Source organism: Melozone crissalis, unplaced genomic scaffold (genome assembly GCF_028551555.1).
Source record: "Melozone crissalis strain CALT ecotype California unplaced genomic scaffold, PUWL_Pcris_2 ptg000027l_1, whole genome shotgun sequence".
Lineage (NCBI taxonomy): Eukaryota > Metazoa > Chordata > Aves > Passeriformes > Passerellidae > Melozone > Melozone crissalis.
Window position 1 is genome coordinate 70,664,822 of NW_026535805.1, and position 26,318 is coordinate 70,691,139.

At 39.8% G+C, this 26,318-nt stretch overlaps 1 protein-coding gene across 1 annotated transcript; it reads left to right on the plus strand.

Moving 5' to 3' along the window:
• Positions 1-439: 439 nt before the first annotated feature.
• Positions 440-25,933, plus strand: GFRAL (GDNF family receptor alpha like). The gene is made up of 10 exons (XM_054279055.1): positions 440-964; positions 4,164-4,260; positions 10,208-10,366; positions 11,877-12,284; positions 12,982-13,038; positions 13,647-13,974; positions 15,967-16,226; positions 19,500-19,598; positions 24,583-24,664; positions 25,692-25,933. Exons 1-10 carry the CDS (start codon positions 440-442, stop codon positions 25,777-25,779), a joined length of 2,103 nt encoding a protein of 700 aa, XP_054135030.1. The 3' UTR covers positions 25,780-25,933.
• The last annotated feature ends 385 nt before the right edge of the window (positions 25,934-26,318 follow it).

Genomic DNA, 26,318 nt, shown 5'->3' on the forward strand with positions numbered 1-26,318 from the left:
CAAAGCACGCACACTGGAGCCAGCAGGTGTATGATTGTATCCTTTATGGCTGACTGCTCCATTGTTAAGTACCAAGTCAGCTGCTGACTTATATGGCAAACTGGTTTTTGAGGTATTCTAGTGAAACACCTGAGGTTACTCTCATAGTCCAATCTGGGACCAGACTATAGATTAATTATTTGTTCCCCTGGTCTGCCATCCAACATATTCCATAAGTCTTCTCTCTCCTTAACCGATCAAGATTGTATTCCACATGGGAGATGAAAACAAATTCACTCCTAAAATGGGTTGAAAAGTGCTTACAGAAGGTGATAGGACATAGCAACAGGCATTTCAGAGAGGAGCTTATAGGCGGCAGCCAAAGACCTACTCTGTTGGTTTCTCTGGAGATCAAATGAGAGAGAACTAAGTGCGGAGGGAGTGCCAGATCGCGTGGAAGATGCCGAAGAACTCCTGCGTGTCATCTGGACGTTTGTGGCAAGACAAGAAATGCACGCAGAGGGTGTGCCAGCGGCAGCCAAGGCCGCTCCCGGGGGCGGGAAGCTTCACTCCGTGCCCTGGCCGCAGGAGGTGGGCAGAGGCAGGAGCAGCGCTGCAGGGGCAGAGGCAGGGGCAGCGCTGTACGGGCGGGAGTCAGCGCTGCCCCCGCTCGGAGCGCCCGGAGCGGCGGGCGGGCCCGGCGGGCGCTGTCCCCGGGCCGGTGCTGAAGGGGCGGCCCCGCTCGGCGCCTGTGGCCCCGCTCCGGCACCCGCGGCCCCGCTCGGCGCCTGTGGCCCCGCTCCGGCACCCGCGGCCCCGCTCGGCGCCTGTGGCCCCGCTCCGACTCCTGTGGCCCCGCTCGGCGCCTGTGGCCCCGCTCCGACTCCTGTGGCCCCGCTCCGGCACCGGCGGCCCCGCTGGGCACCCGCGGCCCCGCTCGGCACCTGCGGCAGCGCCATGGCCACGGCCGCGCTCCTCGGCCCCGGTAAGTGCGGCGGGCGGGCAGGCAGCACCGGACCCGCGGCCCCGGCCTCCCCTTCCTTCCCTCTGTCCCTCGGCACGGCTCCTGCTCCTGCGGGTGTCAGGCTTGGCTCGGCCCCGGGAGCGCGCCCCGGCAGGGCTGGGGCAGGGCGGCGGGAAGCAGGAGCGGAGCGGCGGGGACACCTGGTCTGGGTGAACAGCCGCTTGTCTGCTGGCCGGGGACACCTGGTCTGGGTGAACAGCCGCTTGTCTGCTGGCCGGGGAGCGCTGGGTGCTGCCGGGGCTACACACAGGGCTGCTCACACTGCCTTTGGGCTTGAGTGGAGAAAAGGGGAAAATCAGCAAAGCTGGTACAGAAAGATTTCTCCTGGTACAGGAGAATATGATGAGACAAGTATGTTGTATGTTAATTTTTGTTATTCTCCTTTTCTCCTCACTATATACATGCTCTTCTCTCTTTAACACCCCACTACTCTAAACTGATATTTCCGTGTTAAAAGTATTCCATAGGTAGTTCTGTCCTAGGTTTTGTTAAAATAAAGTTGTCTTTTATCACTTTTCAACTATATTCAAAATATATTCAGCTGTAGTTTGCCATTTTGCCTTTGGAGCTTGTTATCCTACTGCTCTTGCCATTGGATAGAAACCACAGCTTGGCTTCCTAATATTCATCATTACTTACTTGCATTATTTTAGGATTGCAGAATTGGGAAATGTAATTCCTCCATTCCTCAGTTCCCAATCTGCAAAATGAAGGTGCTAAAATGTTTTTTTCCCCCTCCTTTTAAATTTAGGCACCAAATTTTACAGAAAACAGAGAATTGTACACCTACCCAGCAAGTCAATAGGCCTTTGCATAAAAATACATACATCTGTAGAAATTTAAATGTGTGTCTTCTTGTCAATATGGATCCCGCTAAAAGTTTTAGCTGCAAACTAAATCTTTGATACCCTCAATTGTTCTATGCAGAATCCCTTAGTATTCCAAACACTAGAGTAAATAATTAAAGTGAGCAACTAAAGTAATATCTGTCAGTTTAAGAAATTGCATAAGCTACAGTGCCCTGGACTCTAAAATCGTATAGGACAGTTTGTTTCATGTAGGTTTCTGGCTGTGTACCCCCTCTGTTCTGCTGAGGAATCAAAGACCCATCCATAATAGGTCATTTGACCTAAAGAAGCCCTTCCTTCGGCTGAAGGGCCTTAAATCATAGATTATGCTACTCACCTCTTCATTTTGCAAAAACATCACCTCCTATTTTGGGACCAGTTTCCAGTTAGGTTCAAAACGGGCAGCAGTGTGAAATACTCCCTAAAACGTAGCAGGAAGGCTGTTCAGTACGTCAGTCAGTCCTGTTTTGATTGTCCCAGCCACTGGTCCTTGAAAACTGTCTGAACACGAGGAAGAGAGCACAGAGACTTAGTGATGTGAATCCTAGTCAGATGAGTAAACCTTCTGTTGTGTAAGAACCTAAAAAATAGATAAACAGTCATCCAGGAAAATACCTTTTCTTAATAAATATGTGGGTTTATAATTTTGTATTGTTTTATATATGCAGCCATTTTGCCCTGTAAGGTATTTGGCAATTTTTTTTTTTCTGTCATCTGAATAAATAGGGAGTAATTTCAAAATAAGAAAGACCTTTTGGAGGCAGTCCTAGAACTAAAATGCTGTCATAATAAGCCATAATTGTCCTATGGATAGGGCCAGCTGCACATTCCTCAAGGCCAAGAGGTAGGAGCTGTTTCTGTCAGTATGTCCTCAAGGCTGATGGACAGACAGAGCCCGGGAAATCACCTGAGGCTGGAAATCACCACCAGTCCTGCATGGATCTCAGAACTGCCAGGAATATGCACCACTGAGCAAGGATTAGCACCAGCACATATAATAAGCACATGTGGCCTCTCTGTTGTCTCACAGGCACACTAGTTGCTGTTGCACCTGTCCATCATTATGTATTAAATGTTGCCTCATATTTATTGACACGCGTCCGAAAATGCTACAGCAGCAGCATTATATCCCTGACAAATAATTTCCAGAAGGAATGGCATCACCTCTAAACAGTAGTGCTCTTTGAGGTTATCAAGAGGGATATTTGATATATAATTTCTTATTCTAAAATGTATAATTGAAAAAAAGTTAATTTCTTCAGCTAGGGTCTGAACAAATCCTGATGCAACATTTCATGCCTCTTGCAAATGATGTTTAAGGGATTAAACAATGCTGGAAACCACTCAAATTCCACATGAATTTACCTGAACATGACGGGGGTGGGGGGGAAAGGTATTTTGTCAGAAAGATGCTGTGTTCTTCAACAACTAAAGAAAACACATCAGGTGTTCAGCAGGTAGTTTGATAAGGCCTGAAATCAGTGACTGAAACTTAATTTTATAGAAAATAAAGACACATGATTACAAATTAGAGGTTGCCTTACCATGGGAATGTTAATGAAAGAGCTAAACCCCAGCTGATTTATTCTTTCTTAACAAGGCAATTTAATTTTCTACTGATAAGTCACAGGCAGTGCTGCTATAAAATTCTTTACCTTGAAACCTCCAGAACTTTTTAATGTAATTAGCAGGCTCAATGCACTCAGGAAAGCAGATGAAGACATATATGTGAAGATTGCTTTCAAGAAATTATGCATCTGTGAAATAAAAATAAAGAGAGTGAAGAGTACTGTATTTATAAAATAAAATCATATTTATTATTTAACAGTTTTGTAGTTGTCAAATCTCTTTCCCACACTCTATTAATAGGAATTCCTAAACAGCTTAGTTTGGTGAGATTTTATGTGAATAAAGTACTGTTTCTTCTGGATTTTATACTGTCTTCCTTTCTGTAATTTATGGAGCTCAGAACTGCAACAATTTCTATATATCCATGCATCAATGTCATACATAACTATGGTTACTGTTATAATACTGGGGCAAAACCAATGCAAAATATGCCACACTGAAACTTTGAACATTTAAATTTAATTTTCCAGTTACAAAATGGAGGAAAACTTTGTTCTGCTAAAATATAATTTGATAGCAAACTTGAATCTATAGAAAAAACCATAGTAAATTATATTTTTAAAATCTATGTTTAAAGGAAAAGTACAGTACAGTAGCAGTACAGTATCTACTGCTTTAAATAGTCATTATATTCTGTTTTTACAGTGTTGTTCATTTACTTCACATGTATATCTACTGTCCAGACTACTGACTGTCTGCACTTGAGGGAGCAATGTATTAATGCTGGAAATGGATGTGAGAGTGTCTGGAATGTGGTTGAAGATGCCTGCAATATTTCAGGTAATTCTGTATGGTGTACACACCTTGATTTTGAATTGCTATATGCAATTGCATGTTCATAGTTTATTACAATATTGCTTGGTAACTAAATGAAGTCCGTGAAATCTCAAAGAGAAAAATTAGGGCAGAAGACAATCAGCTTCTGAAATCCTTTGCAATGGCCAATGCTACTTCTAGTAACAGTCACACTGTCTCTTCAAGAAAGTGATAAGTGAAATTTCTGCACTAGGAACAAAGTCAGAGCCTGAACCAACTCAAGAAATCTGAATTCAGCAGAAATTAGGCTTCTGTGGGATCCTGTTAAATAAAGCCTGTGTGCAACTGGAGAAGTTCCAGCTTTGTTTTCCACAATTTGCAGGAGTTGATCTGCCCCTCCCTGGCAGTGTCCAAGGCCAGGTTGGACGGGGCTTTGAGGAACCTTCCAGGAATGTTCTAGTGGAACACATCCCTGCCAATGGCAGAGGGGTTGAAGGTCCCTTCCAATCTAAACAATTCTGTGGTTCTATAATCTAACACAATACCCAAAACAATGTGGTAGTTACTTAGAGTAATTTTTAATTATTGTACTAGAATAAGAAACAGATAAAACATTCACCTCTAGTATGAGCTACCTGAATGAATGCCTCTGTCTGTCTGATCTGTTGCATGTATTTGATGTTCCAAATGTCCCAAGTCACAAGACAATATTTGAAATAATTAGAGTAGAAAATTCTCTTTGGGGTCTTTCTTAGTGTGTCCCTTTCCAGATACTTATCTACTTTGCATAGAATGTCTGAATACTTTTAAGAACAGATGAAGTAAATGAAAAGTATATGATAATATAACAGTTACAACAGTTCCCAAAGCAGCTGAGCTTCAGCCCCTTTTCTATTGATCTGTTGAATATTTTATGTGAAATGAAACAGTTTCAAAAGATATGGCTGCTGTTTAGGAAAAAATAATATTGGAATATGCAGTACTTTCTGGCTCAAGTGCCCTAAAGATGAGCTCTCTAGGACCAAAACAGAACAAGCTGAATTTATTTCTCTCACATCATTCCCAAACACATTAGCACCAGCACTACTTGCCACAAAGATATATATTTGTGCTGTAGCCTGTTAATCTTGGTACCCTGCAGCCAGATGAAATGGGCAAACATGATTGCTTCTGTGGCCCCCCTTTGGATGTATGACATTGTCCCATAATATGACATTTCTCTTTCTTATTATCCTATGTACTTATTCACTGATATTAAAGATATTTGTAACTGGGCCAGAGAAATCTTCCAGAAATACTCATTCTTGTGACTGCTTGTTTGGATTTGCATCTTTGTATGTTTCTTAAGGATAATATCTTTTGGCAAGGACTCTCCAGCATTGCAGAGCTCTCAGATATTGTGTTGGGTCTAGGACAAATTTTACTAAATGTGCTTATTAGCACCATGATTCCAGAGCATGTGAATCCAGTCAGACAGCTGGTGGTACCTCTCAGACAGCCCACAGAAACAGTGATAGAAAACCCACCAGCAGCATCTTCAGTAAGAGTAACATTACACTGACTGTCATGTGCAAGCCTAGAAACTTCATGCTGTAGGAATGGAAAATGTCATTTGAGCACAAACATGTCACTTGGAGGCAATAGACAATGGGGTAAATATTTGTTTTGTTAGTTTCTTTGTGGAAAACCTAATACAAATTATAATGAAACTCCTTTGGGGTACGAGTTCGATAACTCAGTCCATCAGATGGTAACCTCAAAGTTAAATGTGTACATTATCAGAACCTGCATCTTTTGCTCTTCAGTGCAGGTCTGGGAACACTCTCCAAACTACTGCCTAAGTCACTCCTTTTCCTGTCAAATTTTCCATCACTTCTTCCCCACTACTCCAGCAGCATTTCAAGAGTCTCAGTTTATAATCTTCAGGGTCCAATCCTTCTTTCACCTCTGTGGCCAAAATGTGGTGGAAAGAAAAAACAGTCAGGATAGAAAAGATAGAAATATTAAATTTTGATGAAATAAGATTTTTCATTTTGAAAAGATCAAAAGAGTTTCAGCACTGCTGAATGAAGATTTTTAGGTTTGGGTTTTTATGGTGTATTTGTGGGATTGGTTATTTGTTTGTTTTCCTTCTGTTGTTTCAATGTAAAAAAAAAGACATTTCTGAACACTGATTTAACCATAAGTATAAATTTTCTTTTTTTTTTGAATGGGAAACAGGAAAGGTTAAAAAAAAAAAACAACTCAGATCACTTTCATTGTAAGGAATTACATTTTGAATTAGATCTGTATGAGTTTAATTTTCCTAGAATAGCAGACTCATTGAGGTTGGAAGCATCTCTGGAGATCTATTCAAACTGTGGTCTCACCAGTGCTAGAGAGGAAAACCTCACACTTTCCCCTGCAGTCTTCAAATTCAATTCCCACTGAGATGGCTGAAGAGCTGATTAAGCAAAAGCAGAGATTATCACCCTGGGAGTGTCAGCTTCTACTCTGCCACACCTCTATCTGTGGTCCTGTGTACATGAATTGTGCACCTATAAATAAATCAAATTATGAATAATGGCTGCCAAACATTAGGTTGAGAGAGCATTTTTTTTCTTAAATGCCTTAGAAGCATATGTATAAGATAAAATATATTACCTAGAACTAATCCCTGGTAAAGCAACAATAATTGAAAACCAGTAATAAAATATTTTCTGCTGCTAATCACAGCTGAATCAATACCATGTACAAACAGAGCAATACTGATAATAGGTTATTTCTACACAGTTTTTAAGAAGTCATGCAAGGGAGCCCCATAAATCTGATGTGCTTCCTGCTTGTGTCTGTGCCCTTTGCATGTCGGTGGCCCCACAGCCTCTCCCCAGCCCCAGCTGTCAGGTGCTGACTCAGCACAGTGAGATCACAGCACAGGGCCACTGAACTCAGCCCCAACTCCTGGCCACGACTGGGCAGTGCCATGAAGACAGGTGAGCTGAGTGAGGCCGGGGTGCTGTGCAAAATACACTGGGGCATGGGGGTTTATTCTTCTAGTTCTACTCACCTTCACCCTTGAGGTGTGCTCTGGACCTTGAAAAAGGCAGTCACAAATTTTGTGAATAAGCTACTTTTTACACCAGCCCCTTCTAATCTTTATTGCTCTCTTTCTACTGGAATATATTTTCCTGAAATTCTTTTGTTCTCCTTTTCTTAGTTGATAAAATGCAGAGTAGAATATCCACACACTCATCTTCATGGGCCATGTGACTGCATCCTTTCCATCCTGTTTTTATGGTCAGGAAGTATCCTATGTCTGTGGCCTTCAATAAATCTCCTGAGTTCCTTGACTTGTGGAACTGTGAGGGCTAAGGGTCTGGGGTCATGATCTACTTCTGAAAAAGCAGAAGGAAATTTGAAGGATGGGGTTGGAGAGATACAGGCAACCCCAGCCACCATCAGGTCTTTCTTTGCTGATGGAAGAGGTGGAGTGGGAGCAGAGGCTGGGACCTGCAGCTCTTGCTGGCCTGGGACATTCCCCACTAGCAGTGTATTATTTGATATATCGCCCCAAACCCTCCTTAGTCAGCAGCTGGAGAAAGGGCAATGCAGAGACTGTTGGTAAAAAGGGGGATCAGAACAGGGATGTGAAGTCAGGAATAGCTGATTCTCATCACTTCAGGCAGTGGCAAAATGCACTGTTTCCTCCTGCAGAGCTTTGCCTCCACTGCCTTCCACTGCTATTTGTGTCAGCGACATACAAGTGATTTTAAAGCCCTGCTCACATCAAAGCTTGCCCGTGGTGCTGGTGACACAGGACTTCTTGTCACTTGCAGTTTTACTGAGTGCAGAGTCTTTGCTGCGCTACACCTGTGGGGACCAGCCAGGCTGGGAGCAGGCAGCACCATTTGCAGGGCAGAGACATCAGCCTGTGTGCTCAGGGGACAGAAACCAGCCCTCATGCTGCCCTGTGACCTGGCTGGATCTCGTGAGCCACAGACTGCTTCTCCTACATATTGTGAGACATTTAATATCTATGAGGTAAAGAGAGGAAATGTGCTGGTTTGGGGATCCACGTACCTGTTTTGACAAGGTAAATCATGGCTTTAACAAAATAAAACTTATCTAAATCAAATTAAATTGCTTCACTTGTAACATTCTTAAGTAATGTGTAACTTTCTTAATCAATAATAAATCATAGAATCATATATTGATAAGGGTTGAGGGGACCTTAGAGATCATCTAGTCCCACCCCCCCCGCCCTGTGCAGGGACACCTCCCACTAGACCAGGTTGCTCAAGGCCTTATCAAATTGGCTTTGAACATTGCCAGGGATGGGGCATTTACAGCCTCCCTGGGCAACCTCTTCTGATGTCTCATCATCCTCACAGTAAAAAAATTCTTCCTAAAATCTAACCTAAATTTCTCTTCTTTCAGTTTGTACCCATTACTCCTTGTTCTGTCACTACAGTTCCTGACAAAGAGTCCCTCTCTGGCTTCCCTTAGGCCCCTTCAGATACTGAAGGTTGTGAGGTCTCCACACAACTTTCTCTTCTCCAGGCCCAGCTTTCTCAGCTGTTCCTTGTAGGGGAAGAGCTCCAGTGCTGTTATCAACTTCCTGGTCCTTGTCTGGACTTGCTCCCACAGTCCCATGTCCTTCTTATGCTGAGGACACCAGAGCTGGATGCAGCACTCCAACTGGGGTCTCATGGGAGCAGAGTAGAGGTGTAGAATCACCTCCTTCCACATGCTGGCCATGCTGCTTTTGATGCAGCCCAGGGCACACTTGGCTTTGAGTGAACACTCACTGTCAGTTCATGATGGGCTTTTCATCAACCTTTGCACCCAAGTCTCATTCTGCAGGGCTGCTCTCAGTCCCTTCTCTGCCCAGCCTGAAGGTGTGTCTGGGATTGCCATGACCCAGGTGCAGGACCTTGCCCTTTGCTTTATTGAACATTGTAAGGTTTGCATTGTCCCACTTCTCAAGCCTGCCAGGGTCCCTCCAGGGGCATCCCTTCCCTCCAACGTGCCAACTGTGCCACACAGCTTGGTGCCATCAGCAAATTTGCTGAGGATGCACACAATCCCACTATCATCATAATAATATTTTTGAAAAGCTTTTATCTCACAAAGTAGATGGTTGATTGATTTACCTTTGTACCACAAGCTATTACATATTCTTTATTTTCACCACACATACGTGGAAAATATGACCTGACATCCTGTGTGTCTTTACCATTGAGTCCAAGTGCACATGCAAACAGACATGAAACTGGGCCAGCAAACTAAAGTTTCTGCACCATTTTTTTTTGATATTAACTTCTCCCTCATTTTTATTCTAAAAGTCCTAAAAATCAGATTATTCTTGGGCTGCTTTAAATTTGTTGTCATTCTTAAACTTAGGCAGTGAAGTTGTTCTATGGGGCAGGGGTTCAAGGGAATATCCAAATGGCATTTTTAGGCTTGCACCATCCTCAAATGAGAGAGAGAAGAGCAAGCGTCTCCTCAGCCTGGGGTTCTCATCACCATTATCATGGGGCTGCCTCTGCCCTCTGTGTCGTGTCTCTCACTCCATCACACAGTGATGCCTCAAGCCTGCACTCCGTGTTCCTGTCCCTGTACCAGGCACCTCATTTCTGCTTCACAGGACCAAGATAAGTCTCTCAGCTCAGGCTGTGCCCCTTCCACTCCCAGGCACCTGTTCAGTTTGGTGTCAATGCCTGACCTGCCTAAAATAAAAGGTGTGAGTTTAAGGTTTTGTGTACTTTGAGAGCAGATTTTCTGGCAATGGAATGGATCAAATAAAAGAAGTCAATGTTGTACCCACAGCTTTATTATATTACTTTGAATGTTATTTAAAATTTGTAAAATAAGACTAACTGTCTTCTCTTGGCAAAGCATAATATTTTTGTTTTTCAATTGAAATTGTTTTATGTAACCATATCCCTTAAGCATTCATAAGCATTAATGAAATTATAACTTTAATGGTGAGTTCTAGGTAATAGATGCAAGGCAGAAGACAGTGTTGGATGTAATAGAATAATCCAGGTCCTGGCTGACGAATACCCAGAATTTAGAAACTGTGTCTGCACTACAGACGATATCTGTAGGATCACAACTTTGATTGGGAAACTGTGCAGCATCAACAAAGGTAACTGAACATGAAGTTGTAATTATGAAAACCAAACCCAGTAATTTGCAACCACCATTTTAAGTGGATTCGACTTTCTTTGCATATTCTCAAGTGTGATAAATGCCCCCCAAAATTAGTCTTGTCTTTTCTTTGATATTCATGCTCCATCACGCATATGAAAGAAATGCCACAAACAAAAGCAATGAAATGCATGTGAAAAATCCAAATGACTTCTAAAACTTTTGTTGAATCCACAGGAAAGCAAGAGTGAATACACAGTGTGTGTTGAGGGCTACTCAATGCCCAGGGAAATTTAAGAGCCACTGGATCTAGGTTGTGTATATAGCCACATTCAGTAACTTCTGAATGGGAGGATGAGTGCATGGGGATGCACAGGGATGCAGTTGTGTCACACTGTGTTGCAGGATGATCTTCACTACATCTAGGAGAGGTTACTGGATGTGTGAAATATAGTCACCACCTGCATAAAGCTGTACATAATATTCAGAGTGCATCTTTTAAAAATATTATTGTAATCAATGAGCCAAGCTCCCCTCAATTTATTTTTATTTTTCTGAGAACCCCTATCCCTGCAGAAAGTCTGTCTCTGTAATTGAGAATTGCTTAGTACATGAAGAAGTTGCAGTTTCTGGTCCAAAGTCTCCTGGCATAGTGATTAACAAAGCTGACACTAGAGAGATAAAATCAGCCAGTGAATGAGAGTCTGCAAAGTGAGTTTCAAAGTGATTCCTGGCACTGATCCATCACACCCTGCTGGCCTCACATAGCATTCATCATAGTACTAGGCTGGACATTCATATAGTACTAGACTATATGGCCTTATTGCAGAGGGAATAGTAACATCCTGATCTGCCCCAACTCCTTGCCTCAAACAAGAAGGATGGATATCTGAAGCCTAATGTTGCTGTCATTGGAACAGTTGCTTCTAGCAAAATGATATAATGTTATATCTTTTTTGACAATTGACATTACATTTCTCACCACTATAGAAACAAGTTTGGATAGACTTAGAGTAGTGCTGAGTTTACCTACAAGGGACAGCATATGGTGTTGCTAGGCACTTTCAGGAGTAATTCTCCCTGTCTAACTTCAATTGCTATTTTAGGTAATGAATCAACCATCTTCTGGAATTGTCATTCTCTCTTTAAAAATGATGCATTTGCTTAAGATGATAATCCATTATATGTCCAAGCTGTAGGTGGTTAAAATTATGAGAAGTTAAACTCTTTATACAGTAATTTTAGTGAGGATTTTTTACTATTGTTTTACTGCTGAACTGTTAGAGTGGACTGTACTATACAGCTAACAGCACACAGTAAACACGAGGAAGATTCATTAGTTTGTAAGACTGGAATTATTATGTGTTTGCACACAGCTCAGAATTAAGCTAGGGCTGTTTCACTTGCTGTAATGCATTCAGACAAGCACCCTTTTCCCAAGTTTTTGCGCTGTGATGACGATCCACCATCCATTTGATTTATAACTCTTCTTGTACCTATTTCTGCAGACTATTTGGCGTCTCCCTCGGGGTCGGACCCTGAGCTGGGTGTCAGCTCCCCCAGGAGCCCCAGGGATCCGGGGAGCTGCGGCGTGGCGAGGCGGCTGTGCCGGGAGCAGCCGCGCTGCTGGGCCGCGCACCAGAGCTTCCAGCGGCACTGCCGGGCACCCGCGGGCACCTGCAGCTCCCCCCGGCCCGCCCAGTGCCTGCTGGCCTGGAAAGAGCTGAGGACAACGCCCCTGGGAAGGTGCACCTGCCCAGAGCCGCGTCGGGCCAGATGCATCAAAATCTGGAAGGGAATATTCAACAACCCTTGCTTACAGCACTCGCAGGAGAGCCAAGCCTCGGGAGCTGGTGACAGTGATGATGACTATAATGGTGATCTTGATGGTGAGAAAAATCTGGTCACTGACACAAGTTAGTGCTCTTCCAGCAGCCTAACGCTTTCTACATAGCAGTAGTGTCCACAGTCTACAAAAAGAGATTTTTGCCCATTTGCAATTCAAAATTGGAAATATGATCATTTTAGGAGGTTTATTTACAAATAAATTCAGAATCTGATACAATATGATACTCTAAGTGCAAATACTGTTGTTCTTCAATGAGTTAATTTGATACAACCTGCTCTAAATCAGTCAATTTCAGTTTTTTGCTATAACTAGAAGCAGTATAAGACCAACAAAAATAATTTACTAATAGCAAGAATCGTCTGCTAGCCTTGACTTTAGGTCATGACAAGCAGTCAGTTGAACTTGAAAACTGGTCCATTGATAAACACATTAAGGCCCCTGGTTTTTAAATATTTACAGGAAATCTGACTTTATAATGCACTGAGAAGCTCCACAAAACTCTTACTGAGTCTACAGGATCTTTAAATATGTAAAAAATGCTAGGAGCAGCCTTTGATAAACTGTGCTTTGACCCCAAAACTTATGAATATATGTAATAGTGAATTCAGAATTTGTTAGTGGGTTTTATTTGGTCAAATTAATTTGTTTTATTCTTATTTATTTTTATTCCTGGTGCTATGCCAGCAAGACAGCCAATACTTTAAAGTTAAAAGGCTAAGATGTTATTTACAATTTATGCCTGTACCTGTATCTTTTTCTTCTAGACAATATTAGTATGGAAACAAAATTACAATGGGGTTTATCTGCTCTCTCCAAACAAGGTAAGTCTGAATTTACTTATGAATCCCAATAAATAATTTTAGCTCAATTTTCAGACAGTGTATAACATTTCTTCAGATTAAAATTAATACTTTTCATTGAAATGGATGAGCAGGGAGTTAACAAACCAAACATATCTTCAGTTAAGGTACTGGGTAGACAAGAACCCAAAAATCAAGTAATGTAAAAGGAAATCAGGTAACAACCATGATTCTGCCAAACTTACAGAGGCAAATCTTACCCCATAAGCATTTTAGGGTCTAGAATTTTCTAGATATCTTTGGAAGGTTTATTTCAGTCTCGAAATACCTAAACTGATGTTAAAAGCACAAAAAGGCCATTTATATTCTCTTCATTACTTGAGCATAGGACTGCACACTGGAGATTTCACCTGTTTCAAGAGGGTTGCTTGTGAGCAGTGCAAGCAGAGCAAGAAAGAAGTATGAAGTTAATCAGTAGGCTTAAAAGAAGCAAGAAAGAAGGAGGAGCTGGATCACAATTTTGGGAATCAAGCTTGATTTACTGGAATTATGTAGACAGGACACCTACCACTCATCACTTGAGAAAAATTTTCTTGAGATTTTATTTTAAAAGCTGTTATTGGTTTTAGCACACACAACAAACAGGAGCTGTTTGGATGTGAACAGGGAGTGTGTTGAAGATGAAGTGTGTAACAAACAGCTGTCCCTGTACCTAAAACTGTGCTCAGTAAATAAGAAGTGCAACGTGGAAGGATGTCAAGCAGCCATAAGGTTCTTCTATGGAAACATGCCTTTTGAAGTTGCCCAAATGATGATATTTTGTGACTGCATCCAGCATGATGAATCCTGCCACAGAGCCAAAGAACTTCTCCATGGCAAGCCCTGTGCAGTTACTGTAGTTCCACCCCCATCATGTCTGAATGTAATCCAGATGTGTGAAGAGAATGAATTGTGCAGGTGAGTAGAAGTATTTTGCCCACTAAGGTGCTTTTTAATAATGGTTTTGTCAAACCATTTTTATTATACTCTATATATCCCAGCCATAACAAAATTATTTTCTGCAGTGTATCTGCTGTGTTTGACATCATCACAGATGTTTGGATCAACTGTGGTAATTCCTGAAGTAATCCCACAAGTAAACTGAAGTGATTAATTTTCAGAAAGGTTTGGAATCTAATGCATGCTTTTCTTCTGCCTGTATCATGACACTTAACACCATTTCTGCTGGACAAACTATGCTATTTCATATTTTCATTGCCCCTTTCTTCAGATAACACCTGCCTGTCTGCACCTTTGCCCTCCAGCAGTTTGCCCAAGTTGTGCAGCAGACCAGACAAAGTTTGTTTGGTAAAAGTAATTACCTTTCAAGGGCAGAGTGTGACCCTTTGTACCCAACAGCCATGCAACCAGCTTGGCCTGTTCAAAAATCTTTTATCTTATTCTCTTCATCTCAAGGATACTTGCAAAAAGCTTTCAAAAATCTGGCCTGAAACATGGACAGACCACCAGACTCATGAAGGATAATGCCTTTTCAACATTTCATTTTATATTTTTAAAACATGCAACAGGATTACCTATATTTGTATTTCTACCTAATTGCCTCCTTTTAAGGACAGTCAAGTGGCCCACTTTGTTTTTCAGTGTGGTCACCTTGTGGGTTAGAGTTGAGTTTTACCTCAAAGCTGTGCTGAAATTAACCTTCAGTCAATAAACCAGGAGGCCAAGAGATGGTTTTGGTTTTGTGCAGATTATTCAGATTGATGTCAGTGAGAACAGCCAAACGGCTATAAACATATGTCTGTACATGTATAAACATGTAATGTCATTATGGCTGAATTCTCCATCATTTTGGGAACATTAATGGTTCCTGGCACTGACAATAAATGCATATAATTAGCAAAATTAGTCTGTGAATTATAGCTAGTCACATCCATAAATCAGGAGGTGAATGAAAATAATTCAATTAGAACAGAGGTGGCATCTGCTTTGAGATCCTTGCTTGTGTAATAAAAATATTTACAAAAATTTTCTACCCAGTATTGCAACAGTCCATGCTTTTCCATGTGACATGCCTGTGGCTACTACACAATATCAACAGCAAATGATTAACATATATAACACATATGTTATTAATATATATAACAAATTAATAACATATATGCTATTATATGTTATAACATATATGATTAAGGAAGAATCTTTTAATAGCTTAAGGTACTATATAGTAGTACCTTTATCATCCCCTAAAGTTTATCATCCCCTAAAGTTTAATATTATAAATTTGTTTTTAACAATTATCTACATATTTTTTAGTTAATTTATAATGGATATTTTCTATTGTCATATAGAGTGCATAAAAAGCCAATTTTATTCCACCCCAACAGCAAATAAATGGAAATAATTTGAGATTACTGAACTGGGTAACAAGTTAATTCTTCCTGTAATTTATCTCTACTATCAATTTATCGTGAAGTTCACTGTGCTTTTTCCTGAGCCTTTGACATTTTATATTGTGTTAACATTTGAGGGGCCAAGGGGTTGACATTGGATGTAGATTATTTAATCCTAAATAAGTTGAATGTTTAGTCTTCCTTCACACTGCTCAAAAATGGATCCATTAGAACAGCACATGGTGTGGTTTCATTGGGATGATGGGTCTAATTCCTGTATTGACATTTCTTCTCTGAGTATCTGAGACTGTTGGAATTCACACTGTGTTTCCTGGACTCTGGGAAGCAGGTGCTGATTAGAAGTGCTGCTGCTTTTTCTCAAAATCAGAGCAGAATTTATATCAGCTATCAGCGAATATTGCAATTTTTAAGGCTTAAGTGGTACCTGGGAAATACATTCTCTTTAGTGGTGTTCATTAAATGTCTTTTTATGAAGTCACATTTGTTAAAGTGCCATTGTACACTTCTTTTGTTTTTCTTTATTTTTTTCCCCCACCAGGAAAAAATACACAACTTTTCGGTCAAAGTGTTGGAGACATGTGACAAAAAAATGTTATAATGATGAAGCTTGTCTTGAAACCTTGCTCAAGGATGACGTGCCCTGTTCTGCCACCACTGATTGCAAAGCAGCCTTCGTCAGCATCTGGGGCACAATGCTGCTCACAGAGTGCACCTGCCAAAACGTGCCTCCCATGGAGCAGCCTTTGTGTGAGCTCTTCCACCACATGCTGCACAGCAAATCCTGCTTCAGGGACTTGCGTGAGTAACGCTTACAACTTACAGAACAATTAGTTTTAAAGAGAATTAAGATCCTAATTTACATCAAATCTTTGCTACCACTGGTTTCAGCAAGATCTGCAGCTCTTGGTTTTTAAAAACACAAATCAAAACAAAAATTGAACATGCTGCCATTATAGTGCAAGAGCTCCAATGTCATTACATTGCAAGGGTCCCATATTGCTAGAGTTTCGTACCTCCCTGATGTTTCTTGCAGGCATCTCCTCTAGGCACTGACTCTTCCTTGTCCTCACAGCAGCCAAATGACTCCAGATCCCCTCAACCAACCACTCCACTCTTTTATAACACTCTTCTTATTGGCTACAGCTGTGGCCTGTTAACATCAGGCCTGCTCCTAATCTTTAGTAATTGGCTCAGCTGCAACTCTTTAGGGGGTAAGATTAGGTTCCTAGATACATTACATACTACCTTTATTTACTATGTTCTATCCCCCTACAGAACATAGAGTTTTCTTCCTCTGGTATTGGGAAAAATGAAATTGGCCCCATGTCTCATTACCTGAATTTTCTGAAATAAAGAAATAATTTCTAGAGTATATATTAATATGCAGATTAGATAAGTCTACAAATAATACAAATAAAGTTTATAAATAATACAAAGTAGCATTTGGGGTTTTTTTCTTTTCTTCTTGGAGTCTGAATATTAGTAAACCTTACACATATTTAGCAACAGAATTCATTCTACAAAACATAGCTTCAATTATTTAAAGGAGGCTTTAGGATTTGGTCTTCAGTAAAAACACTGGATGTAATTGAGATGAACTATAGTTACTTTCTCAGATCCAGTAATGAATTTCATGTGCTTAATTAGCTAAATATTTTTGTCAAATTTACATGTCTTTGCCAGGCCTCTGATTTAGAGAATTGTTAATGCAATAAATGGCAATATGAGAGCAAATACTAATGTGTTAGTCTGAATCTGCAAAGTGCCTTCCAAGAAAAGCTCCTCTTTGTCCCCACTTATTGCGTCCTGGGTCACATCACAGGGTGGTTCTCTATCATAGGGTGGATCCTGGCCTCCTGTGGTATAAACTGAACCTGAAGGTTCATCTGCAGCCTCTGCAGTGCTCCAGCTGCATGCAGACATCTGGTCCATCAACCAGAACAAAGGCCAAAGTATTCTGTTCTCCTTAAATCTCTGACTCATCACACCAACTATTTTGCAATATGAATCCTCTTAGGATATGTTACTCACTGGTGCATCATGCCCTGTGCCAGCTATCTTCTACATATATACTCCAAAATTAAGTATATTCCTAAACTAACTTGGAAGAAGTAGTGATACCTAAAGATATCAATGAAAAGAAATGGTTCTTTCATAGTTTTACCTGATGGACAGTGTTCTGAAAACATATATGAATTTTGTGCATGCATTTCATTGAATGAAGTAGCTGCTCTTTTAGGTCTAGAAACCAAAATGGTACCACTGATAAGGATGTATTTTTTGTTTTCATGTCCCTCAAAGGCTGCCCAAAAATTAAAATCAAGTTGCTGAAACATAGCTTTTAGTTTAGTTAATCATTACTCAAATCCAGACTCTGAGAAAATATTAAAAATCTCATAACAACCCCCCCTGGAAAAGTGATAATATAACACACTCAGACTTGAGACTTCTAGCAGTGATTTTGCTGATGAATATTATTTACTTGCTTGCTTTAGGGCTGAATTTAACAGTCCAAATGAGTGAGCACATCATCATGTTAGTTATTTCTTAACCTACAAAGCAAAAAAATGATCCTCATGTGTGAATAATCAAATAATTGCTGACGAGCTTTTGCCATTCCCTGAAGCAGTCTCAGGATAAAATGTTTAGAGGGTTTTTGTGATTGAAACTTCCCTAACCTAATTGGGACTGAAGAGTGGAAACTTATATTTCTTGTGTTGTGCAACAATTTCCTGGCAGTTAAACAGAAAAGAATGTAGGGATCCAGAGCCTTTGGTGGATCAGTACCTACTCTACAGACCACTTCCAGCTTATTGTTATTTTTGCTTTTTTTTGCTTCGTCCTAGATGTCTGGTGGTGATGCAGCTAAACTGATGGTGGTGATGATCATAGGTTTTATTCCAAAGCATGTTTTTAATGCTCTGCATTTTAATACTCTGCATGGCAGTACAGAGATGTGGAGTGACTACTGTACAGTGCCCACCCAACCCCATGTGCTGAATTATTCTATTCCTCTGGCCTGGGGGTGATCTTTGGCTGACTTTCACTCTTACAATGGCAATGATCTGTAACTCTGAAACATTTCTGGATAGGCAAATACCCAGGGTCTGAGAAGGGGATCTTTGCCTCTAGAACTGGTCCATGAGTGATGTTTGCACCATCTCATCTTCCTACCCTTGCATGGCACTGCCTTTGCTCCAAGTGCTTGTTCTCAAGGCTGTGCTCACAGTGAAAGGACTGCAGACTCAGTAAAAGGCAAGAATTGTGACTGGCTGCTGCTGTGTGAAGCAGAAACACAGGGTGGATCATTGCCAATGTAAGATCAGTGTCTCAGCAGGAATAAGAAAAAATGTCAGTGAGGGAAAGAAAAAATTTAGGTTTCCAAAATACTTTAAGTCTGGGCTGTACTTTTGGATCTCACAGAAAAAAACCCAAATAACAGGTAGGTTTAGTCCATTGTTATTTGGACAGTGTTCCAGGCTAAAAATGTGTGCCTTTCTGATATTACAAAAATTTCTCATCTTGTTGTTCCTGTGAGTGAGCAGATGTATACTTGTATGGTTTAGCCTTCCACTCTGTAAACTATAATACGTAAGTATACCTCCTATTTTTCATTTCAACCAAAGAGATGTATTTTCAGATATATTCATAAAATTATGCCCACTGAGAGGACAGGACTTCCTGAAAAAATTTGTTGAGGTCTAACAACGCAGCTCTGCCTTGTAGAAATTACTTCAGACTGCTACCCCTTTCTCACCACTTCTGTGTTGGTTTGGTGGACCCAATTTTTTGGTGGGCCTATTTTTAAAACAGTTTATGTGAAAAGAGAATTTAAGCTCTTTTGTGGCAGAGGATATTTTCAAAGCATGCTTGTCATCCATAAGAAAAACTGAGATGGAACAGGAAGAACTATTATGCACTCATTCAATTTGTTCATCAAATATCAGTAAACAGTATTTTTAAATAGGTCCCTTTTTAAATTATGTGGCAGTTAGCAAAATATCAAACAATATTCACTTATATTAATTTTTAAATAATATTTTAAATGGATATTTTCTTTCCAATATCCAGGTCAAATTTCTATTCAGAAGAAGGGTTTTCACTGGGTAAATACAGAGATGCCAGGGGAAAAGATTTCCGGAGCACAGCTCCATTCCTCTGCAATTAATGGTGAGTTTGGGCAAGTCACCCCATGACTTCCATAGCACTGCTCTCCTTGGGTGGGTTCAGGCAAGTGAGCTCGACCTGCTGTTCCTTCATTTGGTCTGGAAATCTCCCTACCTGTTTGACTTAGATTATATATCCACAAAATAAAGTTAATCAGACTGAATCAATTACCCTGACAAATGGTTTTGAAATAGATGTCTCACAATCACTGTATTATAATTGGGGAAAATTAAGCTATTAAGCCTGCCAGAGCCTGACTCTCTGTATAGTCATTAGAGAGTAGTAGTCATAATGTGTAACACAAATTATTATCTTTGATGTCACACCTACTTCTATCTCTCTTGACTTTCTGTAGTAGTTACAGCAACAAAATTAGAAGCCACAGTAAGTGGTCTGAGAAGGGGCTTGTGTTACCCTCCATCAGACTCCACCTTCTTACACAGCAGAAGGGCACACAGTACCCCTTGGGCTGAGGAGCTGCAACTTTTATTTCCTTTTATTTCTTTTATTAGAACTGCTGCTTTTCTTTCCATGCATTTACAATAAGAAATTAGGCAACATAAAGCTAAAGGATATTGAATTAATATACAAATGTTTTCATTGCTGAAATAATATTATTTTATATTTCCTTTTGAGGGGCCCAATTACAGAGTGAGAACTATAAAGAGCTTAATGCACAAATATCACCTCTAATGAGAATGACCTGTTCTACCTTGTGCAGGACAGATTACAATTATCCAGACTAATAATACAAATTAGTTCCCAGAACTGTTCCTACAGAACACTTCTGACTGTGAAAAAAATAATTCAATATCTGCATGCAGTAGAAAATGAAGTGACTTCTAACCTCTCCATCCTTCAACTATTGCTGAAGTAGGCAACCTGGATAAGGGATAATAAGGATATAAAAATGGATTAAGGGAATGGGATTCCTGAGACCTGTGTGTGCATAATTAAGCATTTGGCTGTTAGCATTAAAATTCCTTAAGAATCATGCATGTCATCCAAGTGCTCTGTGTAGCCAGAGAAGAAAGTCAGAGACCCTCAAAGGGATCCTACTCTTCAAAGGAAGAGTAGTCCAATCTTGTTGGGACTGCATTTGCTGAATATTGACTTCTCCTTGCCAATTGCTGAGGGAGCCTGAATCCCTAGTTGGAACAAGACTCTAGAGGTTAAATAATGCAAGTCATAATAAAAGAAATACTGCACTAAGTGAGAAAATGAAAATGTGAGATATTGCACCCCTGTGACTAGTTCTAACTGCAGACCCTTTCAGTGGGTAAAATGCATTTTACATTTCACTTGGAGATTCAGATAAATATTTGCAAGAAGCAGCCTGCACCCAGTTAATTCTTTTCACATTGAAGTCTGAATATTTTCCAAAAACCATTCCTTGAAGTCTTAACAGAATTTTGGATAGCTTTAGGAAAATAAAAAGAATGCTGAGCAGCCTAAACCATACAATAAAATATTCTTTCTATTGTAGCTGTCATGTACATGAGATGGGAACTTTAAGCCATGAAAGTCTCATAGGAAGTCAGGTCAAGAAGAAGAATTTGATTCAGGAAATCTGCCTGATGGTAAAAACCATACTGCAAATTGTTTCATAAATCCCACTGCCAAAAATCTAACTCAGTGTCCTAGATTCAAATGCTAATAAATGTGCATTACTCAGGCTGCAAAGGGAATTATCATCTTTACAAAATATTTATCTTTACTGAAATCAAATCCCAAAAAGAATTCAAGGCACAGAGGCAAAACAGTTAAGTTGTCAAGTATGGCCTTTCACATGTGTGAAGACTTTTGAAGGCATTTGCTTCTTGGCTATTTTCTGCTCAAAAAACATGAGATAAAATCTGCTGATGTCTCTACATTAAAATCTCAGAAGAATCCTTTACTTAGTTTGTCACTGAAAGATACAAGGAACTCTTTCACCAGATGAAATGAATGGCCATCTACAGATGAACATGCTCAGAAGAAACTCAGCATGTCTTCAGCTTTTTCTTTTTAGGTTTATACTTAAAAATATAGCTTACTGTTCAAAAAAACCGTTCAATTTCTCTGTTTTATTCAGCAGCATTGCAAATCATCCCATTGGATAAAATTGCTTTATTAGAAGGAGTCTTTCACAATAAGTAATAAATCTAAGCATATATACCTAAATTCAAATATATTTGTAAATAAATAGAACCATGGAAGTTGAAAAATTATTATTCCAGGTTTGGTGTAAAAAATGTGATGCCAGGATTTTGTGAAAATCTGGACTGGATTTAAACACATTCACATTCTCAGGAGGGAACAGGCCAACAGAGTCATCTTTGGGCTGATACAACTCTTTTAACAAAATGTGATGTGGGCAGAGTCAGAACCATAAGAAAGTTAATGAGACTTTTCCTGCAAGCATGAATTTGATCTTATTTTGAAAATAATATCAAAATGTTATAAATCAAATAAGATTTCTCTAAACTCCTAATATGCTTTCCTAATTATGCATCTTCAGCCTGGCTTTGGCTTTATCCTATGCAAATGATATCAATGACTTTACAGACCCAAATAATTTAGAAGATTGCTTCCTGCACATTGGTTGAAAAGTGTTTCAGGGGGGAAGATAAGGATTTATTTTCATCACCATGGAGCTTTGAGGCTAAGTTGTGGGTTGTTTATGGAAGAGGAAACTAGAAATACAGAACACTTACCCTGCTCTTGTGCAATACAATATAATTGGACTTGATCCAAAATTTTTGAAATTTCATCGTAAATTGTAGCGTTATCATATATTTCCTACCAAGGAGTAGAGTGTTTAGATAAACAGGTAATTGGCAGGGTTTATCTGTAAGTATATCAGCTGCTGTGGGATGAGAGATTAGTTCAGCTCCAGTGACTTTAATGTGTAAGGTATCAAACATTGTCAGTCTGACAGTTTTATAAATGTAGAAAAAAGCCTGTGACAGGTAGCCAAGAAACCTCTGAGCAGAGGCTGGGATTAATCTGTTTGATGAATATGCACTAGCCATACCTAAGCAGGTAGATCCACAATAGCGTAAGATTCACCAAAATCCCTCTTTGTTCCTGATAGAACAGAATCAACATCTCTTTTACCACCAATTCATCAAAAATGTAGCATTTTTTCAGATTTTGTCAAGAAAATAGAAAAAAATTCAGTTGGTCACTTCAGTGTTTTGATTGAAATGAAGCACCTTTACAAATTTTATAAGAAAAAGATTACAATGTTCTGTTGAAAATTTTTTAGCCTATTTTTAAGCATCCATGACTGTACAATATATAATGTTAGATATAATAATTTTTGTGGTGACATATTTTAAAAGTTTCCATTTGCCTAAAATATGTGTGAAAGTCACTTTCCACTTCAAAAAAGTAAGAAACTGTTGCCCCTACAACTGCTCCTACACTTGTAAAAAGTTTTCAAAAATAGCTGCATGTAGAATTCAGACTCAAACTGAAAAAAATGCCTACAAATTACTCTTTTGCTAAAACCCATCATCTTAAAGAAATTCTGTGACTTGAGAGCTAGGTAAACTGGTTGTAGTTTTTGATATATGTTATTAGCAGTCCTTCTCTAAGACAGACCTCAGACAGACCTCTTTCTTCAAAAATTCACCATCTTAAGTATCTTCCAGTAGGTTACTGGATTAAATGGAATGTTCACTCCATTTGTGCAAATTGTGGTTTGATCACTACTTTCATTTTCTTACACTGGAAAACTTGAATGTGGGGTAGTTTTTTGAGAAAAAGTGAGCACAGTCCTACAATGAGAGCCAGGCAGGCCCAACACCCTGCTCAGCTCCTTGTTTTCCTTGCTGTGGAAAACATATTCACTGTCTGCTGCCAGGGCTGCTGCAGCATCCACCCCACCTGTGCTTGGATTATATGACACACTACCCCTGCTGCCTGTCTGCAGTGCACACAGAAATGCCTCATTTAGGTTTTGTGTGCATATACATAACACATGGAGCACATAATAACTGATAACTTATTCAGAGACCAGAATATGGCCTTCTCACAGCCCAGAGAGGTGGCTCAGTGCTGAGCCCAGGGATCCATCCCTTCCTTAGGGAATGTTTCACTGGCTAATAGGATGGAGAAGCTCGGGAGCAGCCAGGGCCCTCTGTGTTTGAATTCCTCTATAAACAAAACCTACCTGAGTGCACAAAGCCAACAGAATCAGTGAAACAGGAAAGTCACAGAAAGGTCTCATCCTTTATGCTTGTGGCTCTGCATTTGTGGCCACTTGTCACACCTCTCCATCCTGTGTCCAGGGCTTATATTGCACTCCCAACTGAAATGTTCCTTTCACATATTTGATCAAAACCAATGGATTCATTACATCAGGGAAAAAAAGAGCTACTCCTCCTTCGGAAAATAAAATTTGTAACAGCTCCCAGTTTTTCAACAGTTGGAATTTTTAGCACATAAGCCACCAAAGTGACTTCTTGGTGAGAAGCCTAACAGAAAAAGGAAACTTTACAGGAATGGGGCCCAGAAAAACAGTGTAAGATCCCATTTGATGTTAATTTGATTCTAGGTGGAGCATTGCTCCACACTGTAATTACAGTAATATGTGGAAAAGAAAAATAAGTCTAGTTGATAAGTAAGAGCCAATTCTGCTCTGATGCACAGAATAACATTAAGATTTTAAAAATCAAAAGGGAGAATATTCCAAAATAAAAATCATAGTAACAAGTTGTTCCCCTGCAGCAGAGTGAAAGGTAATGCTATACATATGAAGTGATATTGGAGCTGGTTTTTACTAAAAGAAGTCTGAAAATTGCATTGGATCAAATGGCAAAGGTAGAATTATTTCTACCACTGACATACATCTAGATCTTTTCCCTCCTTTTAATTACTTTTGTCAAAATTGATAGCTAATTTGGCTCACATATGTATGGTTTCCAATACAGATATCAAATCTGATTCTTATTACTAAACAAGCAGATGTTTCATTTCTGATTTATGTTTTTATTTTTAGGTGAAACTGTCTACATTATTGCTTACTCCTCCTGCATAGCTCTCATCCTAGGAATAGTCCTGTTGACTCTCCTAAAGATCAGGTAATTTGATAGGGATATTAATCACTGGTTCTAGGAAATTGAAAAAACAGAAAATAAAATGTTTTGACTTAGTTAAAAGGTGGGCATTGTGATTGTCTTTAGAAACAGTCCAGCATGCCCCAGTGATGGAAAGAACTGACATTGTGGGTGTCAGCAGGGAAGGATGAAATACGAGATGTATCTACAATGCCCTCCATTCATGCAGAGATTCCAGGCTTTGGGAGGTTTCATTTCCTGTCCCATGGCAGGGGAAGGTGAAATCTGAATTCAAAAATTCTGTGAGACTACCTTCCTAGCCCCATAGCAGGCAGGGGTAATGCAAAAAGGAAATGAGAATATTCAGCATTATAACATATTTTGAAACCAAATCTTGAATGCTGCTATTGTAGTTAAGATTCTTGCCAAATGCCATTTTTGCTCATAGGAGTCTAAACAACACCCACCATCCCTGCCATCCTTTTCTTTTCCCCCCTCTCTCCCTCCCTCCCTCCCTCCCTCCCTCTGTACGAGAAACTGCCCATACACCAATGCTTGGTAAGAAAACAGAAATGTGCATTCACTTAGTTAAATGAACATGGCCTTTTCTTAAATGATACATTTTCTTGGACCAAATTAAATGGCCAGATTTCAAGAATTACACTGTCAGATGATAGGTAACAGAACATGATGTAGCAGGAGCTATATGTAGTGGGAGGGATATTGAGTCAAATTTCATTATTAAGTTCCCAGGCAGATCAAAGAGGAATTGTAGAAAAATGCAAGAGGCAACTCAAGGATATATGGGAACAGAGGCTTTCTCTTTAGGTTTGCAGTTACAGAAATATCAGCATATAAAGAAAATTCAGATTTAAAGAATACAGAAAATGGAAGAAAGAACAATGCATTCATAACAATGAAGGGGATTATTTTATACCACAGTGTTCATCATAAAAAGAGGAGAAATTTGCCACTGATTTCAATTAAGCCAAAGTTCAAACCAAAAGCTGTGTAGTTTATTGTTAAATACATGCACATTCTTTGTTTTCAGAGCCTGCAGAACAAAACATGAGTCAAGACGTCTCTCGCCAGACCATTCTTCTGAAACATTTATGGCCCATTATAAAAGTCACAGATGAACTACTCTCTTGCTTGTGCTTTTTAAGGCTATTCCTGAAAGCCAGCCTGTTGTACACATGTGATAATAAAATATATATTAGAAAAACTACTATAAATTATGAATTTTTGTAATTAGGCATACAAAATATTTTTTATATTTATTAGCTTATTTTTAGCCTTTCAAAAGCTGAAAAAAGGGGTAAAAATGGTAAAACTGTGCTGTCTCTTATTTGTGTAGATCCACAGATCTGTCCTGAGCTGTACATTTCCTAGATTTTTAGATACACATGACACTGGTATAAATGCTGTATCAACAATGGCAATCTTTGAAGCCCACCCTTTCTGATCTCTACTCACTTGGAAGAAATTTAAAAAAATCCACTCAGAAACATTTTAGAGACCTGATAAAGAGCACATTTGTGGCAGTTTTGTATACCTGGCTCCCAGGTACCAAGTACCTGAAGCAGCAGTCACAGCAAAGCTGCCTGTAGTTTAATGGTGGAGCACTTGCAGGGTAGGAGGAGATCAGGATTACAACCCCCTAAAGAACTAAAATGAC